The sequence below is a fragment of the Drosophila montana genome, unplaced genomic scaffold (genome assembly GCF_035044405.1).
Source record: "Drosophila montana isolate Dmon_TW-CO22-7 unplaced genomic scaffold, ASM3504440v1 contig_3162_1, whole genome shotgun sequence".
In the NCBI taxonomy this organism is placed as follows: domain Eukaryota; kingdom Metazoa; phylum Arthropoda; class Insecta; order Diptera; family Drosophilidae; genus Drosophila; species Drosophila montana.
This window is the reverse complement of record NW_026998039.1, coordinates 58,448-80,137: the sequence shown is the minus strand read 5'-3', so window position 1 is coordinate 80,137 and position 21,690 is coordinate 58,448. Positions and strand designations below refer to the sequence as shown.

Sequence of the window (21,690 nt, the reverse complement as noted above, 5' to 3'; positions counted from 1 at the left end):
GAGCTGTATTTGGTGTTGGTAGAGAAAGGTTTACGCTTACTGATTATTATTATTATTAAACATTGAACTCAAAAAAGCATTTATTTTGTTTATGTGAGACTTCGTGTGCCACTGTACAATTTGCTTTGAAGTATTCGTGAATCATAATTTTAACATGTTTACTTTAAAATTACTTTAAGACGCAGCACAAATTTGTATACCCCAGAACCCAATGCAGATGGGTAAAAAGGGTATAATGTATTTGTGCAAATGTATATAACAGGCAGAAGGAAACATCTCCGATCGTATTGTTGATCAGCATCAATAGCCGTCTGTTTGTCCGTCTGTCCGCCCGCCCGTTTGTATGATTGCAAGCAGCTCAGAGCTTGTAAGAACTAGAGACTTGAAATTAACGTATTTCTCCTAGTGCCCGCGCAGTAGGAGTTCATTTCCCGTTTCCGAATACTTGTCCCGTTTCTAAGCAATCGATATCGAAATCCTGTTATTTGAGCAAATGTCCCCCAATTTGACAAGTAGCTTCCAGAATAGAATAAATATACATATGTATTGGAACTACCCACCAATTTTAATGCAACTGTCTTTTAGAGAAATATGAAAACTCCAAAAATGTTCATCCAGATTGGTTAAGAAATAAAGAAGATACCAAGAAGCCGTATGCTTATACTGATATTGACAAGCCAAGTGTTTGTGTCAGCTAGCGCAAGCTGCAAGAATTTGTGTGAACATGTACAAACGTACATTCCAGATGTGCGTCTTTATTGAATTCTATAAACAGCATTGCAGTTGTGATTTTACTAAATCCTGTGCTGTGTTCTGCTATTTAAATTTGTGTTATATTGTTATTAAAAACAAATTATTTATTTATATGGCTGTCGAATAGAAACATTAGCAAGTAGTTCGGTCGGTAACGGGTTTAAGTCCAATTGAGGTTACTTATTTTTTTTCTGCACAAAACTAAAATACTCGGTTTACTAATGATGTTAAAAACTGTATCCCATAGAACAGACATTGTAATACATGCTTTTACCTAGATTCGACTGTAGTTTTTTTTAAACTCAAGTTGTCCTCAGTAAGTTACTTTTTAATAAAATCCAATGCATAAGCATACACACATGTAGCTCTACCCGTAGAACATATCGATGTTCTTATATTAGTGGTATAACGATATGTACATAAACATATTATACATAAGTTACAAGACTTTTAAGCGTTTTTTTTAAGAATAGCCTAAGCACACACTTCATTTTTGTGTCTCATACATATATGTACCTATATATATTATATTGAATGCAATTCGTATCAATGTATCAAAATTTGATTGAGGGACAACTTACAATATATGTACATACTTCTTTAAATCTGTTGCGACGACCCAGTATTAAAAACAAACAATATTAAATTACAATTGCAGCAAAGATGCCAGACTGTATCAATAAGTGTGACCGTAGTTTGAAAAAAATGAGTCCTTTTTAAAAATATGATGGGTGTTCCTTTCATTAGATTATTAAAAACAAATATTTTCGGATTTGAATGCATGTTGGTGTAATTTTTAAATAACATAAAGAAAACTTATTTCGATGTAACAAATTGCATATATTGTAAATATAACTTTAAGCTTAATGTAATAATTTTTTTGTACTAGCACTGCGTTTGCATCCACAACTATGAACAGTGCCTATTAGTTCAAAACATATTAAAATGGCTAGGGTGTTAGAATTGGCGAACGCAGACATTTGAAATTAGTCCAGACTTTAACCTGTCTATTTTTGCAATGTATTCAATGAACGGGTAAACAAACAGCAGTCGATTGGATGTAGAAGTGTATGCATCTAGAGTAGAAACGCCATATGAAAGAAAAATATTAATAACATTCGATTGCAGAATAATTTTTTGTGGAAAGCCTATCGATAGAATCAGTAAATTTTTATTGATAAAATCAGCTGATATAATTTCATAACCCTACGCTGTGAAACTTGTATATTTAGAAATAAAAAAATTGAAATGCGTCTTACAAATAAATTATATGCACAACATATTGGATGGCATTTTAAGAAACACTGGCAGGTTCAAGGAAGGCGTGTGCCGAAGGAGACAGGTGCTGCCGCTGAGCTTCTGAAAACGGGAATTCAACTAAAAACCCCGGAGGAAGTGTTGAATCCACCAATAGAGATCCAGTCGTAAGAATAGTCAATTTAATCAATTAACAATTTTAATTTACCATGTTTGAACGTGCAGTGTTGACATTGTTGGAGCAGCTCGGAAGCCGATTTCTGAAGACCAATCTCATCCAAACTGGCATTCAACCGCGTGCCATCTCTTTGGGGATAACAGTGTGCTACTTGGTGGATTGCCGCAAGCCCAAGTGCTGACTAATACGATTGAAATAAATAGTTTTCCACAAAAAATAGAGGATGCTATATTAAGTGGACAGTATTCAAAGGCCGTTGATCGAAATGTTCAAAATGCTATATTTTCATCCCATTTGCTGGACGCGCAACAAGTAAAATTGCCAAAGAGACGACTAATTGATCGACCAGCATATATTTTACCGCGCCTTTATGGAGTCTCCCACGAAAGACGCAAGTATGTTTAGCAATATTTGGAGATAAATAAATATACCCTCTACAATGGTATTAAAATATGCCGAAATACTTAAATTTTTCGTGTACTGTATTAGTGTCTGTTTTTATTTTAATAATGATATTTATTTTTCAGTCGCCTCGTAATAAACAAGCTTATGTTTGAAATCGAGAAATTATGTGGCCGCTCTGCGACTTTGAGTCGGAAGCTTACTGATTATGTCACATTTCAAACTTCATTATCTAAGGACAGTGATTTACTCGCATTTACAATTACTGGAGATAAATTAATAAGCTCTTCCCGTGCTTTGAATGCTGTCAAGGGTAAATTTAATGGGGAATTACCAGATTTGTATCCGGTCAAATGCACAGTTTCAATGCAAAAGCAGCACATATACACGGAAAATAATTTCTATCGTAAGTTAACTTTTCGGTTATGTTGAAAACTATAAAATAATATTATACTTCAAATTTTAGCAATTCGCACTGAAATAAGCTGCTCCCATCCACATACAATTATAACGTTTTTTGATAAAACAATTGTGAATAACGTACACGGTGCTGATGTAACAAAAAGTCAATTTTATGGACGTACTATGCTGAAGGCTTTTATTGCAGCTGTAGCCCGCGCTAAACAGTTGTATGGTGGTTCTGCCAAAGGGGATCTTCAGAAACCAATTGTTGTACAATGCGTTCAGACGGACGGAAGAGTCTTTCATTTTGGGGTGTTCCAACTTAACACTCTTAATCTAAACTCTAACAGCACAACAAAAAACTATTGGTTCCATCGACAGAGTGTAGAATTGTTTGCGGAATGTTGTTATAAATCTGGAAGACCACACATAGAGGGGTACAACAGCGAACCTTTTTATATATTAAATGCGTTTTATCATAACTTTTAAGTATAAACCTAAACTTCCTTTCAAACATAAATATCGTTTTGTTATTATATAATGTGGTCGTGTCTTATTTAATCAAGAAAGAAGGGCTATCTTCGGCACGCCGAATATTTAATACCCTTGCAGACCCAACCTTTTCGTGATGCTCATAGTGCTTTGCCCGTACCTGAGAAGCATAGGGAAAATAGTTAATGCCGAGCAAGGTTAAGATATCTTAAAAAACAAAAAGATTTTTATTTAACTTAATTTTCGACCGATCGTTCCTATGGAAGCTATATGATATAGTGGTCCAATGTTGATAGGATTTTGCTTATATAAGAGGACCATAGTAAAACTAATAAATGCCGAGTTTGATAAACTAAAAAGCTTTTCATACTAGAACCTACTTTTCGACCGATTGTTCTTTATGGCAGCTATATGATATAGTGGTCCGATCTAGACGGTTCCGACATATGTACTGCGTGCAATAGAAAGAGAAGCTTCTGCAAAGTTATATGACGATAACTTTAAAACTTAGAGACTAGTTCGCATAGAAACATACTACAACCTTAATGTGAAAGAGATAGCAAGTGACCCTTACACCCTGTTCTCATTTCGGACCCTCATTACTTTAGACTGTGACTTGTCTCAAACGATTTGCTGCTACCCGGAGCAAGTGGGGCTCTTTTGATTTGCCATAACCTGTCTCCTATCAAGATGTTTGTAGGAGTTTGTACAGCAAGGGAAGGGGTGATTTCTCTCCAAAGTGTCCGCAGATCATTCCTCAGGTGCTATGGCCCCATCTTCCTTCTCGTCGATGACCGCGACGGCGCGTGTTCTCGCGGAACCCCGAGAAGTTCCTCGGCCTGTCGGAATAAACTTAGGCTGGTCCAGGCGACTAGTAACCCTTCAATAAACACGAACTGTATGCATGTGGTGGCAAGAAGGGGCGCATTACCCTGCTCTATATGTTAGCAGTGTAAATTCCGTAAGGTATTTCCCGTAAAAATCCAAATTTCCAATTATTTGACCAATTTAAATTATGGTTTTTTCTTGGGTTTTTTCCTCATTGCCGATGTCTTAAATAGCAAATAAATCGAAAAACATTTCTGTGCTTTTTAATTTATTACATCTAACCACTGCCAGAGCTCAAAAACAATTGATGCTTAAAAACAGATCACGGGAGAGGCTTAATCAAATTGTCGCTGCTAAATACATATAAGCAAACGAAAAGAGCAACGAATGAGAGAGCTCTTTAGATAAATTAAGAGCTACTTTTAATTTACGTGTTTGTGTGTAACACAACGTTGCTGCACTCTGCAAGTTGACAGTGGGGGTATTCTTCAGCGTTCGCATTTACTACTCCATAGCAGCAAGAGCTACAAAAATATTGCTATGCTCTCACTATCGCTTTCTCTTTGAACAGAGCCGTAGCAGAGCCAGAGCCGAACAATTAAAAAGCATTTGCTGTGCTCTGCTTGTAGCTTTGTCGCGTCATTGGCTATAACAATAGGAATAGCAAACAAGTAAGAGGTTCTAGCCGGGAGCTCCCGACTAGAGAATACCCTGAACCCTATTATTTTTATATACACATCAAATGCAGCACGCGCTACGCGGTCGTTTGCTTTATTACACACCAGCAAAAAAAAAACGAGAAGGAAGGGCTATCTTCGGCACGCCGAAGATTTATAATTTTCATAATTCTAATAGTGCTTTGCCCGTAGCTATGATGCACAGGGAAAATAGTTAATTAACCGAGTATGGTTAAGATGTCTTGAAAAATAAAAAAGTTTTCCATACAACAACTTAATTTTCGACTGATCGTTCCTATGGCAGCTATATGATATAGTTGTCCGATCTTAATAGGATTTTGCGTATATATGAGGAGCATAAGAAGAAGAAGAAGTTCGAACTCGTAACTGACCGCGCTACTTTCCGCCTCCTGTACTCAATAGCCACACCAATAATTAAGCCTTGACGAGAAAAATACCAAGTGAAATAGCCAGCACAGAAAACAATACAATCGCAACTGCAATGCTGTTGATAGAATTGAAAGAAGACGCGCATGAATGTATTTGCACAGCTGCTGCTAAGAACAATTGCGCAGCTGTCTAATACACATAGCTTTTGTTGGTCTCTTTAATCGATCTTAATGAAGTTTTCTAGAGTAGCGCTTTGGAATATTTGTGTATTCTCAAAAAGTCAATTGCATTAAAATTGTAGCTTAAATTGGTGGACAATACAAGTTGGGTTTGTCAATTTGATTTATACCCTTTGTGACGGCAGGGTTCGAACTCGTATAACTGATCATCACGCTACTTTCCGCCGCCTCTACTCAATAGCCACACCAACAATTAAGTCTTAATGTGAAAAAAACGAATTCAAATAGCAGCACAGAAAACAATACAATCGCAATTGTAATGCTGTTGATAGAATTCAAAGAAGACGCGCATGAATGTGCGCAGCAGCTATGCTGCTAACACGTGCGACATAGCTTTTGTGTTTCTTAACCGATCGTAATGAAATTTTCGACAGTACATCTTATTGTAGAATATTACTTATAAAGAATATTTGTGTATTCTCAAAAATGCAATTGCATATAAATCGTGGCTTAAATTGATGGGCAATACAAGTTGGATGATTGACTTGATTTATAGCTTTGCGGTGGTAGCGGGGAGGTGGAGATGGGTATAAAATGAAAGATACTTGATATATATATACTATTCTGGAAGCTATATGTCAAGTTTGGTGACTCTAGCTCTTATTATTTGCCGAAATTGCTCAAAAAACAAGATTTCGATATCGATTTTTATCGATTACTTGGAAACGGGACAAGTTATCGAATATCGGAAACAAACTCGATCTGCGCGGGCATTAGGAGGACCTTCAGCTAAAAAAAAATTTCAAGTCTCTAGTTCTTATAGGTTCTGATATCCTTGCGTTCATACATACGGACGGACTAACGGATTGACGGACAGACGGACAGACAGACAGACGGACATGGCTTGATCGACTCGGCTATTGATGCTGATCAAGAATATATATACTTTATGGGGTCGGAGATGCTTCCTTCTGCCTGTTACATACATTTGCACAAATATAATATACCCTGATTATCCATTTTTATTGGGTTCAGGGCATAAAAATGAAATGATGTGCTCTGCGTAGCCGTAGCGGTAGCTGAAAACTGATAGCGAGATGAGAGCAGAAGAATGAAATTGTTTCATTTAATACGGGTAGTCACTGGACCAAGACCGCCAAAACCGTTTTAAATTCGCGAAGCTCGCCGTGCTGTTGGTTTCGTCTAGACCAGATACGCGCGGCAGCGAAAAAAGAGGCTGGCCGAATAGCACGTGGCTTGGTGTCAGGGCCTCCCCGTCGTTGGGGTCGTTGCCTGGGGAAGCAATAAGGCGCGAGTTGAGTAGCGTCTCGACTTCTACCATGTGCGTGTGTTAGTCTGGCGTTGCCAGTTCCTTGTACCAGACGATGCTTGGTAGGCCCTTCGAAATGGATCGCCCTCGGTGGAATGAATATCCATTCGACGCCTCACCCAGCGGCGTATGCCTGTAATCGATGCTTCTGCCCGGTGTAAGCTACCTGGAGATGCTTCAGGACGTTCGCTGCTCCCACGAAGTTGGTTGCGTTATTGTTGTACACCTTCTGAGACCCCGTCTGCCGATTTTAAATACAGACAGGAAACAGTCAGGGGAAAAATATGCAACAAGATCCAGGTGAACCACCTTAGACACAAAACAAACAAACACATCTACTTAAGTTTTGATTAGGGATCCCCCTTGAATCTTAAGGCTCACATAATGGGCCACAGAAATCTGCGCTTCAAAGTCGATCAGCTGGTAAATCGCCCATGAAAATATAAACTTTCTGAGTTATATTGAATCCACACCATCACCTGACAATTCCGATCCTCCTTAGCATTTTGAGATGTCGGCTGTCAAAGCATACTTATGCAACCGAAATCGTGCATGGGTTAAATATACCACCCTTTTAATAGTTGAACCTACCATCAAAGTCTTGTTTTGTGAGATTGACGTTGACGTTTTTCTTGACGCATCGAAAACTAGCCCGAATGTGTGGTCACACAGGACGCATTGATGGGAAATGTAATAATGCAGTTCTGGAGGAGTTGATGTAAGCGTTGTCATATGTCCAAGGTCACGAGATTCAACCATAAAATCGTTGTACATATTTCGTAGTACGAAATCCTTTTCAAGTCGGCGTTCTAAAGCTAAGAACCAAAGGTTGCAATCTCAAAGAATAAGCCCATTACTTTTGGACTCGATTTAAATGGCTATTTGACACAATTCATCCTAACAGTGTCGAAAAACTTTTTAGTACCATTTTAGACACAGACACAATAGAAAGGGTATATAACATTGGACTACAAGTAAAACATAATGATACGGAAAAGTTCATACAGTTCCTCGAAGCGACTTATGTAAAAGGAAGGGCGAGAAGACCAGATGGGCCTTAGGTTAAATGAGAAATAAAAATAACAGTGGACAAAGCGAAAGTATTTAATTGTTCGCCATGGCGATTGTCATACCCGGAAAAAGGAAATTGCAAGAAATATTAGAGGAATATTTGAGGGCTTGTACCATTCAGCCCAGCAGTTCTGAATATGCATAATCGATTGTGTTAGTTAAGAAAAAAACTGGAGATTTAAGAATGTGCATAGATTTTAGAAGATTAAATAAAGAATTGATTAAAGATAACTTTCCACTGCCGAAATAGATGATTTGTTGAACAGACTCGTGGAGAAAACGGTATTTACCAAGCTAGATTAAAAAAATGGATATTTTCATGCTTTTGTTAACAAGGAATCCATAATGTAACTCGTTTGGGACAATTTGAGTTTTTAAGGATGCCAATGGGATCAAAAAAATGTTCTCAAGTATTTTAAAGATTTATCAAGAGTATATTTTTAGATATGATTTGAGATAATAAAGTCGTTGTATATATGGACGACATTATGATAGCAAGAAAGTAACGATAAAGGGCTGGAGGCGGTAAAGAACTTTCCCATTCCGGATGAAACTCAAGCGGTACAAAGTTTTCTTAGACTTTGTTCTATAATCGAGAAACCAATGTATGATTTACTAAGAAATGATAGAGCATTTAAATTCGAAGTAAAAGAGCTAAAAGAGCTAAATTGTTTTTGGTACTTGAAACAAAAACTGTAAGAAGCGCCGGTGTTATCAATTTATGACTATAAGGATGACATTGAGCTGCATTTTAATGCAAGCGCTTTAGGATGTTACCTTACCGCCCCCCAAAGAGCTCTTTAGGCAGGGTAAGGTGGAGTTAAGATATTTAATATATCACATACCTGGTTCATGACTGATTATCGTGGCATACCCAATTATAGGATTATTTGCGTGGGTACCTTGTTCCCACTGGAGCAACGATTACCTTAAAATTGCCTCCTTTCATTTTTTCGCGGCGACTGGCAATAACCTTTGGCCGTACCTTCGTCACCCGTTCAGTTCAATGTTGTTAAAAAAAATGAATTCTGTAAAAAAATGAACTTTTAGTAATTATTGTCCATTGTTATAACTATACGATGGTGCACATAATTATACGCACCTGTTGAAGTGAGAGAGATGTACATTAGCATGACATTATATAAAGAAGGTTCGAGATGTCATGTAAAAAGATAATAAAATAAGCTATAAGATCAATAGTCAATAATTATAAGATGATGCAAATAATTATACGCATCTGTTAAAGTGAGAGAAATGTCAGCCTACACGGAATCATAAATGGCAGAGTAAAGATATCCTGTAATGACAGGTGAAATAAGAGATATTCATTGTTAATAACTATAAGAAATGCAACCACTTATGCGCACATACTGAAGTAAAGCAATGTCCTGCTAATTATCCATTGTCACAGCTATTTATGTTGTTGTTTATTTGTTAGAAGTTCCAGCTGTTTAATGTTTATCGATTATGAAGTTCGTTTTGGATATTGTTGTGTAGGTCTGATTTTCTACAGAAATTGTAGCTTGTTGATATCGATAGTGCGGACTGTGGGCCAGGGATGGGAGTACACCCAGAGAACCGATGAGCCAGACGGCGCGGCCCAAAAAGAAAAAAGTAGTAACAATATGGCGCTCAAATTGAAGAAGTACCCGGCTTCTTTGAAGTCGGGGCGGAAATCAAAAAAGTAAATAAAATATCAATGCAGGGACAGAGTTTCCCTTGGCTTTAGGATCCAATCCGCTGATGTCTTATGTGGCACGAGTAGGTGGCCCATAATCGCACAGCGTGTAGTGGAATCCGAGAAGCACGACGGAGGCAGATATCATCAGATTATCCATGAGTATGAGACGTTTTTCTTGTCGTGTTTGATGGCGGTAAGTCACGTTCGCATGTTGGCGAAACGCTTTCGACCGTTCATCGTAGCCTGGTGGTAGCCGCAATGACAAAGGCATCTTGTGATAAAAATGTGATATTCGGGTAGTTTTGTCAGATGTTATTTATTCATTTATTAGTTTGTTTGTCTCATTTTGTGTTAATGTTGGATGTGTGCTGACCGTAGTTATAAGAGCTTCGGAGACAGGTGACCCAGGACGATGTAGAATCGAGCCTGCACCTCTTCTTCACCCAGCATACCCCAAGAATGGCCAGAAGAGCGACGGAGGCGGATCTTACATGCTGTCCATTAACATAAGGAGTTTTCTTAATATAATATAATATAATGATGAAGCTTTTGCGACTTTCCATCATAGCCTGGTGGTAGCCGCCATGACAAAATAACCTGTCATAAAATGTGATATTAGGGTAGGTTTTGTTAGAGTTTGTTTAATTTTTACTATTTGTTTTGTCTCACTCTGTGTTTACGTTTGGTTTGTGCTGGCCGTAGTTATATGAGCTTCGGAGCCAGCTATAGATTAGATCCTGCGCCGCACCTGTAACACAGCATGCCCCAAGGGTGCCTAGAAGTCTGACAGAAGCCAAACAGACTTCAATATAGCGGTCCTTGAATGCCTTTCGTCAGTCAGACTGACGTACTAAGCATTTGACGAATGCTTAAGTATTCACTGTCCAGATTATGAGTAGAGAAGTAAGCATGAATTAGGATTTGTCTTCTCTTCCCCAAAGTATATGTAATTGATTTTAAAAAATATATAAAAATTATTTTTGTGAGTTATTTGTGTGGTCGATGTTTATTTATTTATAACTCATTATACCATGAATCCATTGAAAATTGGTAAAAAGGGTATTATGTATTTGTGCAAATGTATGTAGCAGGCAGAAGGAAGCATCTCCGACCCTATAAAGTATATATATTCTTAATCACCATCAATAGCCAAGTCGATCTAGTAATGTCCGTCCATCTGTCCGTCCGTTCGTCCGTCCGTCCGTCCGTCCGTCCGTCCGTCCGTATGTATGAGCGCAAGGATCTCAGAACCTATAAGAGATAGAGACTTGAAATTCTAGCTACAGGTCCACGCGCAGATCGAGTTTGTTTCCGATATTCGATAACTTGCCCCGTTTTCAAGTAATCGATAAAAATCGATCTCGAAATCCTGTTTTTTGCGCTATTTTGGTTAATAATAAGAGCTAGAGTCGCCAAACTTGACATATAGCTTCTAGAAGGCTAGTGCGCGTTTCCGCTAGAGCCACGCGTATTCGCCGAAGCGGAGGTCGCTAGGATCAAAATGAGAGGGTTGTAAGACACAGGAGCCTCCGTCAGCCTGCTGGGAAAAGGATGTCGAGGGTTGGTCGAGGAATTAAGGGTTACGGTACAACCTTACGTTTCAGTAGTCACAACCGCTTGAGGAGAGGATAAATCAATTATAGGTAGGGTAGAACTCCCAATCTCGTACAGGGAACAACAAAAAAATCATTTTATCTGCCCCTACCTGAAACATCGAGCCTATTTTGGGATTGATTTCATTGTGGGCCCCGAGAAGCTAATCGACTTGTCGATGACGCACTATGCGGAAGAAGAGGAAGAACTCGCAAGTGAGCCGGATTCATGGGAGTTGTCTAGGGAAGAAAGGATAGAGTTGGAGGCGCTCCAGCGGGCGTTTTTGTCTTTTGAACGTAGCGGATTAGGAACGACAGACTTAGAGAAGAACACCATCGACTTAGTGGAAGGTGCCCAACCATTCAAAGATAGGTCCTACCCGTTATCGCCATCGATGCAGAAAGTAGTGGATGATGAAGTGGACAAATTGTTGAGTTTGGGCGTTATAGAAGAGTGCAACAGCCCATGGAGTAACCGCACAACAGTAGTGCGAACGCCGGGTAAAACCCGTTTTTGCCTCGATGCACGCAAGGTCAACAATCTGACAGTGAAAGACGCGTATCCACAACCCTGTATAGAAGGCATCCTATCTAGGAAAGACCAGACCTATTAAATCTCCAGTGTGAATCTGAAGTTCGCGTATTGGCAAGTCGAACTCGACGACAAAAGCAAGCCCTATACCGCATTTATCGTACCAGGTAGGCCCTTATACCAGTTTTGAGTCATGCCATTTGGTCTATGCAATACAGGCCAACGTCTGGTTCGTCTGATGGACAAGGTGATTCCCACCGAGCTACGATCCAACGTCTTTGTGTATTTGGACGACTTACTAGTTATTTCCAGATTTTCAGACGCACTGAAGATATCTGCGACAAGTAGGCAAATGCTTAAGGGAAGCGAACCTCTCAATCGGACTGAACTAATCCAAATTTTGTTTATAGATAGAATCCCTTTTACATGCATCACTGCCCACGCCAGCTTAAAATGGTTGATGTCCATGAAGGACCTAAACGGGAGATTAGCTCGTTGGTCGTTGCAGCTGCAAGGCTACGACTTTACCATCGAGTACCGTAAAGACAGGCTCTATTGCGTAGTGTCGAAGCAGTGGGCAAGGTTCCAGAAGATCTTCTCGAATTTGAGACCCCCGAGTTCGAGTCAGCGGAATATCAGGTGTTGCTCGAACAAGTACGTCTTAATCAGGACAAACTGCCAAACCTGAAGGTTGTGGGGGTGTCGTGAAAACACTGGAGACCCTGCGTCGGCAGTTTTGCTGGCCCGGCATGGCTAGGCAGGTAAGGGATTGGGAAAGACAGTGCGTGACATGCAAGGAAATCAAGGCACCGAACCTCCTCATGCAAGTGGGTCTGGGAAAAAAGGTAGTGACCGAGTCACCATTCCAAAAACTGTATATCGACTTTCTGGGAAAATATCCACGTTCGAAGCAGGGGCACGCTTGGATCTTCGTGGTAGTCGACCATTTTTCAAAAACCACGTTTTTAAAAACGATGCGAAAGGCTACGGCTCTTAAAGTAGTGGACTTTTTGGTCAGCGATGTTTATATGGAATATCCGAGGTTATTCTACTTTCCAAACCATGATCGCAGTTTTTGGCATTTCGCATATGCGCACTGCAGTCTACACGCCACAGGGCAATGCAAGCGAGCGAGTTAATCGTGCCGTGTTGTCGGCAATCAGGGCGTATGTGGAGCAAGATCACTGCGAGTGGGATCTCTGCCTTCCAGAAATAGAAGTTTTTTTACGCAATGCCATAAACAGGGAAAGTTACAAATTGGCTCGTAGGTTGGGGTCTCCGGGTGATCATGAGATTTCTCATTTGCACCCAGCAGACAAAATACACCTTATTAGCCAGCCACACCAGGCTAACGAAAGAAGTCGTCGGCAGTATAACGCTCGAGCCCGAGTGTTCCAGGCGGAAGAGTCCAAGAAGACGCAAGCGATTTTGGGAAGGCTTTTAACGCCAAATTTGCTAGGAAATTCTTAAAGGCCTGAGTAGTGCGTCGAGTAGGAAATAACTCGTATTTGCTAGAGGACCGCAAGGGAAGCCCCTAGGAGTGTTTCATGCAAAGGATATACGTGTGTAGACCAAGGTCGTGGTGTGCCTCACGTTAGGTTAAGGAAAGGGGTAGGCAGGCCAGGTTGGGTCCAGACAGACAAAATCAGACTTCGAACCCATTGCTTCCGTTAGCGACATTGCGTCGTTGGGAATCCTTGGGTGATGTTGCATGGGGAGGGCCCTAGCACCTTAGAGCGCCCCAAATTTCGCAAGGGTGGCAACGCCCGACTTGCAATCCACGGCGCCGAAAGGGGAACGAAAAGGGGCGATTGCTATTGGCCACTTGATTTGCTACTAAAGAGATTAGAAGGAGAGAAGATCGCATGCCCTTGGAAATGCCCTTGGCCTGCAGATGTGCATATGGGCAGCAATGGTAACCACCGTTAAATGTATTCGTGTGCCGAATTTCGGCACTTATGATGTTGCTACCCAAATGTACAGCAGGGGGTCGATTTTAAGTTAACCGCAGCGTTTTATAGTTTCCGGCCAATCGAAACGAAAATTAAGGCTATAATTTTTATATCTGTCGAGACCTGCTAAAAAACGTCTGGATAAGTTCACCAAAATAATACGACTTTTATCGTATATATATAATACACACGAAGGATAATCGGGTGGTGGAACATTAAAAAAACAACTTCGTTTCGTGCACCAAATATTTATTAGTATATTTAGTGCTCAGCCCAGCCTCAAAATTAAACTACAATAACAAAATAAATTCCCCGTGTAAAATTATTTGTGCCGAGGTACAGAAATTTAAGCTTTAAACATACATGCGACACGAAACACATAAATAAAAACCAAGCTGACAAATAAAAGAAAACGACAGACGGTTCCGGCAACGAAGTATCCCCGCGGAAGACCTCAGGAAGTCCAAGAAGCTCTCGAACCAGGGAGGACAGCAGGTCACCAAGGCCAGGTTCCGACCCAACGGCGCACTTATCACCGGCACTATTGCTAAGGATAGGCCAAGAAGCGGCCACCGGCGAGACCACGCCCACACCACCCGAGAGAGTCTGTTCCATTTCGTCCTTCCTCGCCCCTAGTAACAGGCAGAGTCAGACGCAGACACATATTCGAGGTCCCTAAAAGAGAGCAGATTTTTACAGTTATTAAATTTAGTTTTTTGGTTAAATATATATGTATTTTTCTCTTAAGAAAAACTTCCTGGAGTGCGAACAGCGAGTGAACAATCCAAATGTTATTGCATCTGCCTACTAAATATAATAGTTTAAAATTTCGTACTTGCACGAACAATACACACATATATACATACTTTGAAGTACCCTTTCTATCGCCCCTTACCGCCTGCCAAAGAGCTCTTTAGGTAGGGTAAGGTACCTGCTCCACGACTGATTATCGGGGCATACCCAATTATAGGTTTATTTGCGTGGGTACCTTGTTCCCATTGGTGCAACGATTACTTTATTATTGCCTCGTTTCCTTTTTCGCGGCGACTGGCAATGATCTTTGGCCGTACCTTCGTCACCCGTACAGTTCAATGTTGTTAAAAAAAAGAATTCTGTAAAAAAATGAAAGTTTAGAATTTAATATCCATTTTTATAACTATACGATGGTGCAAATAATTATACGCACCTGTTGAAGTGAGAGAGATGTCCATTAGCATGACATTATATAAAGAACGTTGGAGATGTCCTGTAAAAAGGTAATAAAATAAGCTATAAGTGAGAGAAATTTCAGCCTACACGTAATCATAAATAGCAGAGTCAAGATATTCTGTTATGTCAAGTGAAATAAGAGATATTGATTGTTAATAACTATAAGAAATGCAACCACTTATGCGCACATACTGAAGGAAAGCAATGTCCTGCTAATTATCCATTGATGGGGGGAGGGGTTTTACAATTCTCGTTGTCGCAGCTGTTTATGTTGTTCATTTGTTAGAAGTTCCAGCTGTTTATCGTTTATGTTTATCGATTATGTAGTTCGTTTTGGATAGTGTTCTGTAGGTCTGATTTGCTACAGAAATTGTAGCTTGTTGATATCGATTGTGTGGACTGCGGGCCAGGGATGGGACTACACCCAGAGAACCGATGAGCCAGCCGGTGCGGCCCAAAGAGAAACAAGCGGTTACGTAACATTTTCGATCATAGAGCAAGCCGCATAATATCTGATCAGGGGAGCTGTTTTATTTTTATGGCAAGCAAATGTGAAATATAAAATATTTGCAACGGGTTCTCTGCAAGCGAATAAGTAAGTGGAATGCATAATCAAAAGTTTAGGCCCCATGATAGCAAAGCTAACTGAACCTGAAAGTGGACAACATTCGGATAGGATTATTGAAAAAGTTAAGTATACATTGAAAAATACTCAGCTTTGTAGCACCAAACAGTTGTCTAGTACAATGTTATTTGGATTAGCGCAGAAAGGAGAGGTTAGTGATGGATTAATGGAAAAGTTAGAGGAGGCGAGACAGTTAGATACGGTTAGTGAACGAAATTTGGAAGATATTAGAGAAAGGCAGAACACAATCAATCAATAGCGCAGGCCAAGAATGAAAAATATTATAATGTCAATAGAAAAAATCATAATAAATATAATGTTGAGGATTATGTAATGGTGAAAAACTTTGATAGCACGGCAAAAACTTTGCTTTAGTAGTAATAAAGATAAATTAAAAAAAAAAAAGTTCCCTTGGCAGGGTTCGAACTCGCTTCTGGCCGCATTACTTGCTGCCGAATCAAATCAACATCCACTCCAGCAAAAAAAAAAAAAGAGTTTCCTCGATAGGGCTCGAACTCGTCACATACCGCACTAGTTGCCGCCGCCGTGCTGTTGATAGAATTCAAAGCAGGCGCGCATGAATGTGTGTGTGTGTACATGTATACAGAAATTCTTGGAACTTGCGTTTGCTGCTCCAAGCTGGAGGCCAGCAACAACATGCTTTATTTAATATCTTCTGTGTTTCTTAACCGATCTTGATAAAAATGTCTACATCTTATTGCACTATAGGATATTCGTGTATTATCAAAAAGTAAATTGAATTTAAATTGTGGTTTATATTGGTGGGCAGCCTAAATTGGTGTTTTTACTGGATTTATAGCATGAGGTAGTAGCGGGGAGTTGGTGGTAGATATTAAATTAAAGATACTTGATATATATATAATTTCTGGAAGGTACATGTCAAGTTTGGTGGCTCTATCTCTTATTATCTATTGCTCAAAAATCAGGATTTCGATATCGATTTTGATCGATTACTTCGAAATGGGGCAAGTTATCGAATATCGGAAACAAACTCGATCTGCGCGGGCACTAGGAGGACCTACAGTTAAAATTTCAAGTCTCTAGCTCTTATAGGTTCTGAGATCCTTACGTTCATACATACGGACTGACGGACAGACGAACGGACAGACAGACGGACAGAAAGTCTAAATTTATTTAACGTGGCGTTCACCCCGGGGTGTACTACCACGGTATTCGTTTATGCCGCATATGTGACATAAAATACAGCGGGCCGAAACAAAGCGTCGGACTAGCGCCTCTCCAGAACCCTGCTTGCACAGTGAACCTTCGGAACCAATTGAATGCATGTTTGTCGACCATGACATTCCCCCTTGGTGATTGGCGAGGTCTATCTAAACCTCTGCTGGTCTATGGGTAAAGCACCCGGTTGACACGCAACTCCACGCCGAGTAAAAACTCTCCCCGCATTTGGGTATCAAGCACACAGCCACCATGATACTCCCACAAAGGGGGCCAACCTCACCTCGGCCACTAGCCCATCCCGTGGTACCAAATTACAGCTTTGGTCGGCTGTTCGTATCTATTGCTACTCCCCAGTTTTGTTGACGACAAACATGGGATGGGTCGTCCATTGGTCGACTTACCCCAAATGGGGCTTGTCTTCCAGACCTAGTCTCTGGTCGGACTTCGTGACACAGTCCATGCCACTTCCAGTTTCGGCTAACGTCAGCCCGGCACTGGTCGGCCCTGTGTATCTGCTCTTCACTCCATCCCTCGCCGCCGTCTAGCAAACACCGCTCGTGAGTACAACTCCAGAAGTCGCAGCCGCTCTGGCGTCTCCAGGACCCGGGAAAAGTCCCAAAGGGTATCTTGCGTCCTAACACTAAGTCCGTCAAGGTCTCGCAGATCTGCATAGAGTGGGCAAGCAACTAGCACGTGCTGCCAGTCTTCGTGCTCTGCACCGCATTGACATGCGGGCGTTGCACTCAGACTTCTCTGATGCAGAAATGCATTTAGGGATCCGTAACCCGTCAGCAGGAATCCAGGGTGGAGACCGAATCCAAAGTTTCGCCGGCTGTAAACGAAGCATGCGTCCGGGATAAACTGAGTCGGTCGACCGTGCTCATCACTATCCCACCTCCGTTGCCACTCGGAGCACATACCTTCGTCCAGCATCGCCTTCATCTGCCTCTGATCTAGATTTGCCACATCTAGACCGAACAGCCAATGACTATCCTCCAGCGGGTGGGCACGCTTGACTTTGAATCTGCTTGTCAATTGGTTGGCAACCAAATCCAGAGGTGAAGCTCCAGCAAGCACCTGCAGTGCCACGCTGGACACTGTTCGGCATACCGGCAGGCATCCGAAGAGCATGACTCTTTGGCAGGAGATGAGGCGCCTCCTGGCCCCTGACTCTCCCCTGACCGCGGAATACCATACCGAGGCACCAAACAGTGCACAAAGCACCATGAGTCCGGCATAGACAGTGCGTCTGGCTCAGGGACTGAAGCCCCAGTCAACCCGCAGCACGCGACCCAATGCTCCGACGACTCCATTCAGTTTATCCCGCAATCCTGCGATATGCGGCTGAAAACTCAACCGTTCACCGACTGTGATGCCAAGGTACCGGTACTTATTGACGTATGGTAGGCTTGTTCCTGCAAGCCGTACCATGGGCGGCCTGGAAACGGCAAAACGTCCCTTCAGCATCATCATTGTCGTCGTGCTGGTTGAGATCGATACTCCGACCTCGGCTCCCCAAGCTCCCACGACGGACATCAGCTCAGCTGCTCGACGCTCCAGTTCGGCTCTCGACCTTCCCTCGACAAGAACCAGCAGATCGTCGGCATATGCACTAAATGTGCACAAGGGCTCCAGTCGTTGGAGCAGGACATCCATAATGGTGTTCCAGATGAACGGCCCACTGATGGATCCATGGGGACACCCTCGTGTGACCTCCACCTCGAATTCGGCATATCTGCTGGTCATCCTGGCTTTCCTGCCACAGAAGAAGCTTCTCCACAAGCTAGCTTCCTTGCATCCCGCATCGATCAAGCGGCGCATCGCGGCGCTCCAATCGATGTTGTCAAAGGCGCCTTTAAAGTCCACGAAAAGACCAAGTACGTATACCGCCTGGCTGGCGGCAACGCTGGTCATCACGTGCTTCCAGGCGTCCTCGACAGAGCGTTCAGGTCGAAAGCCAAATTGCCATCTATTTCCATCCAAAAGCACCTCCTTCATTCGATCCACCATGATCCCCTGCACTTTGCCAAGCACTGGCAACAGGCAGATGCCCCGATATAAGCTGGATCGCTCCTATCCTTGTCGGGGCTCTTGAGGAGCGCAACCACACGCGGGCACTCCCACTCAAGGGGAAAGTATCCCTCTGCCAGGCAGCGGGAATACAACGCTGGAACAGACGGACAGACAGACGAACATGGCTAAATCGACTCGGCTGTTGATGCTGATCAAGAATATATATACTTTATGGGGTCGGATATGCTTCTACATAGAGTTGCACAAAAACATAATACCCTTTTTACCCATTTTCAATGGGTTCAGGGTATAAAAACAGGGCCTATATATTATAGAAAAGGTTTTGAAAAATTACAGATATTTGCTCAAAGATATTGATTGCTTTCAATTATCTCGAAAGCTGGATTAAATAGACATAACAAATAAACTTATTTTTAAAATACGCAACATGGTACTATAAAAGATAAAATATTATGTAAAATCTAAAATGTATTATTAAATTTTAAAGTAGTAGATGTAAGGTCATTATAAGTGAAATGGTCAGGATGGCCGAGTTATATCAGGCTGGTACATCTAAAGGGTCCGCCATCTAACTTTTTTTTTTCAACTAGTGCTTATTTCGTGAATGGTAACACTTGCTCATGTCTGATTTGACAGATAATTAGTTTTATCCTTCCGCTGAACGAATATGGTTGTGTATAACGACCATATTCAAGCGTATGCTTGAACAACGCTGGGAAATATTGCGACATTACTTTGAAAATCATGGTAATGTTGCAGAATGTGTGCGAAAACGTACGGAATTTGGAAGAAGAGAAGCACCTTCAGCTCCGTATGTTCGTTATCTTGTGAAAAAAGTGAAAGAAACTGGCATCCTCATCGATAAGCCAAAGCGTGAAAAGCCAAAAACAGTGCGTATACCCGAGAATATTGCTGCTGTGGCAGAAAGATTGCGTGAAGCGCCATCAACATCAATCAGCAACAGAGCTGATGTCGTTTGGCCACTTCGGAGTTGCGATTTGTCACCGTTGGACTGTTATTTGTGGGGTGCCCTCAAAGATACGTGTTACGCTGACAAGCCAGAGACAATTGACGCTTTAAAGGACAATACTCGTGAAGCCATTGGTGAAATACAGCTGCACACAATCGATAATGTGCTTAAAAATTGGACCGATCGTGTAGGCTACTGCATGGCCAGCCTAGGCAGCCGTTTGAATGAAATTATTTTCCATTATTAACCGGAAGGATTGTACTTTCAAATAAAAAAAGAAATTTGAGAAAATATTCAGTAGTTTTTTTTTATAGCATTTTCAAAAAAAAAAAGTTATTTGGCGGACCCTATAGTACTGTAGAAAGGTCTAGTCTGCTGCTGGTTAGCTGTTAATGATCTCAGCTATTTACTCATCCCAAGATTGACAGTGTTGAGAAAAAGGAGAAGAGTCGGTTTTTGAGCAGCCTTAATAAAAGACGGATGTGTGTGAATGTGTTCGGGAAAATTGTGAAATTAATTAAGAGAAAATTAATAATGCAGTGGTTCCCACTGTGAAAATTTTCAATGACGCATTTTCACGACGTATACGAAGCATTGTGCTAAGTCCTCCGACATAAATTTGATTTGAGATCCAAAATTTAAAAGTACTCTTGCGTGCTGGTAGTGCACAAATGTATCTTTTAACTTTACTACAGCTGTGGCCTGTTGCTGTGTCGGAACTAGACGCTTGTGATTGCAAATTTTCGCTCTCATACCTGTGAGGTACTGTGTGGTGTGGCTTTGAACACACTCGACATTTCGACCCTCCACATTTTTTTAATGCGTGCCCCTTTTTAAACAGTTGAAGCACAAGTTATGTTGCTTCACAAACCCGAGCGTTGATAAGGAGCGCTAAACGATTGACAATCGAACAAGCAATTTCCCAATTAGTATAACAACAACAAGAATTCTTCACGCAGTTTCCGTTGAGTGCGGCAACAACCACAACTACGCATGCCACGCATACGACACTTTTACGAGAACTAGTTGCCAAAGTTGCAGATAAAATTTTTTTGGCGATTACAAGAAATGGCCAAAGAAAAACTCAAAAATGTCATTATTTTAAATATTTTTTGGCTAATGAAGCATAACCTATTTACTGCTTGCAAAAATAGATCAAGAGTCAAAACTCAAAAGGGTGGAGATCAGTCAGAATACCATGTCTTGATTTGTTCTAAATCAAATTGAGCCAAGGGGTCCTACTTCTGAAGTTGCTGCATGCAACAGCAATGAAAAGCCGAAGAAGGCGAAATGTTCTTTAACTGAACATTTGCTTTTGCGCTGCTTGCAATTTCACAATATGTCTGTTGACCAACGACGCGCTTTCGTCAAGGGCAAATCATTATGTTTCAATTGTCTAAAGCTCGGTCATTTGTCAGCTAAATGTGGATCAAATTATTCTTGTTGACATTGTCACGACCGGCTCCACACTCTAATACACGAAGAAGTTTCATCGTTACAGTCTACTGCAAACCAGGGTCAACTAATCAACGCTGCTGCTGACGTCAGGGGCAAAAGCTATCGCTCGTGGCAAAGAGCCACATAGCACGAGCGCAATGGGCAACAGCATATATTTCGTCACAAGGGCGAAATAAAGGCACTTTACCTACCGCGGTGGTAAACTTACGCAACGCACACAGTGCATACACACCTTGGCGTGTACTATTGGATAGGGGATCAGAGATAACCTACGTATCAGAACGCACACGTTCTCCATCTTGAATTCTAGTTTCGGGAATTGCATCGGTAGGGGTTGAAACCCCACGGGGTTTTAGTAAGCTTCACTTGAAATCACGGTTATCAGACGACACTCTAGAAGCTATGGTTCCATCCTGATTGATGCATCTGCACTGGAGATCTTCAATGATATTCAGCTTGCAGGTATGATGTTTAG

At 41.3% G+C, this 21,690-nt stretch overlaps 2 protein-coding genes across 2 annotated transcripts; both read left to right on the top strand.

The window, feature by feature from the left end:
- The first annotated feature begins 1,942 nt into the window (after positions 1 to 1,942).
- On the top strand, positions 1,943 to 3,533 carry LOC135431179 (large ribosomal subunit protein mL37-like). The gene is made up of 4 exons (XM_064686145.1): positions 1,943 to 2,177; positions 2,236 to 2,583; positions 2,716 to 2,996; positions 3,057 to 3,533. The coding sequence occupies exons 1-4, from the start codon at positions 2,002 to 2,004 to the stop codon at positions 3,479 to 3,481; spliced, it is 1,230 nt and encodes a 409-aa protein (XP_064542215.1). The 5' UTR covers positions 1,943 to 2,001; the 3' UTR covers positions 3,482 to 3,533.
- A 7,878-nt stretch (positions 3,534 to 11,411) lies between these two features.
- On the top strand, positions 11,412 to 12,452 carry LOC135431178 (uncharacterized). The gene is made up of 3 exons (XM_064686144.1): positions 11,412 to 11,805; positions 11,983 to 12,108; positions 12,175 to 12,452. The coding sequence occupies exons 1-3, from the start codon at positions 11,412 to 11,414 to the stop codon at positions 12,450 to 12,452; spliced, it is 798 nt and encodes a 265-aa protein (XP_064542214.1).
- The last annotated feature ends 9,238 nt before the right edge of the window (positions 12,453 to 21,690 follow it).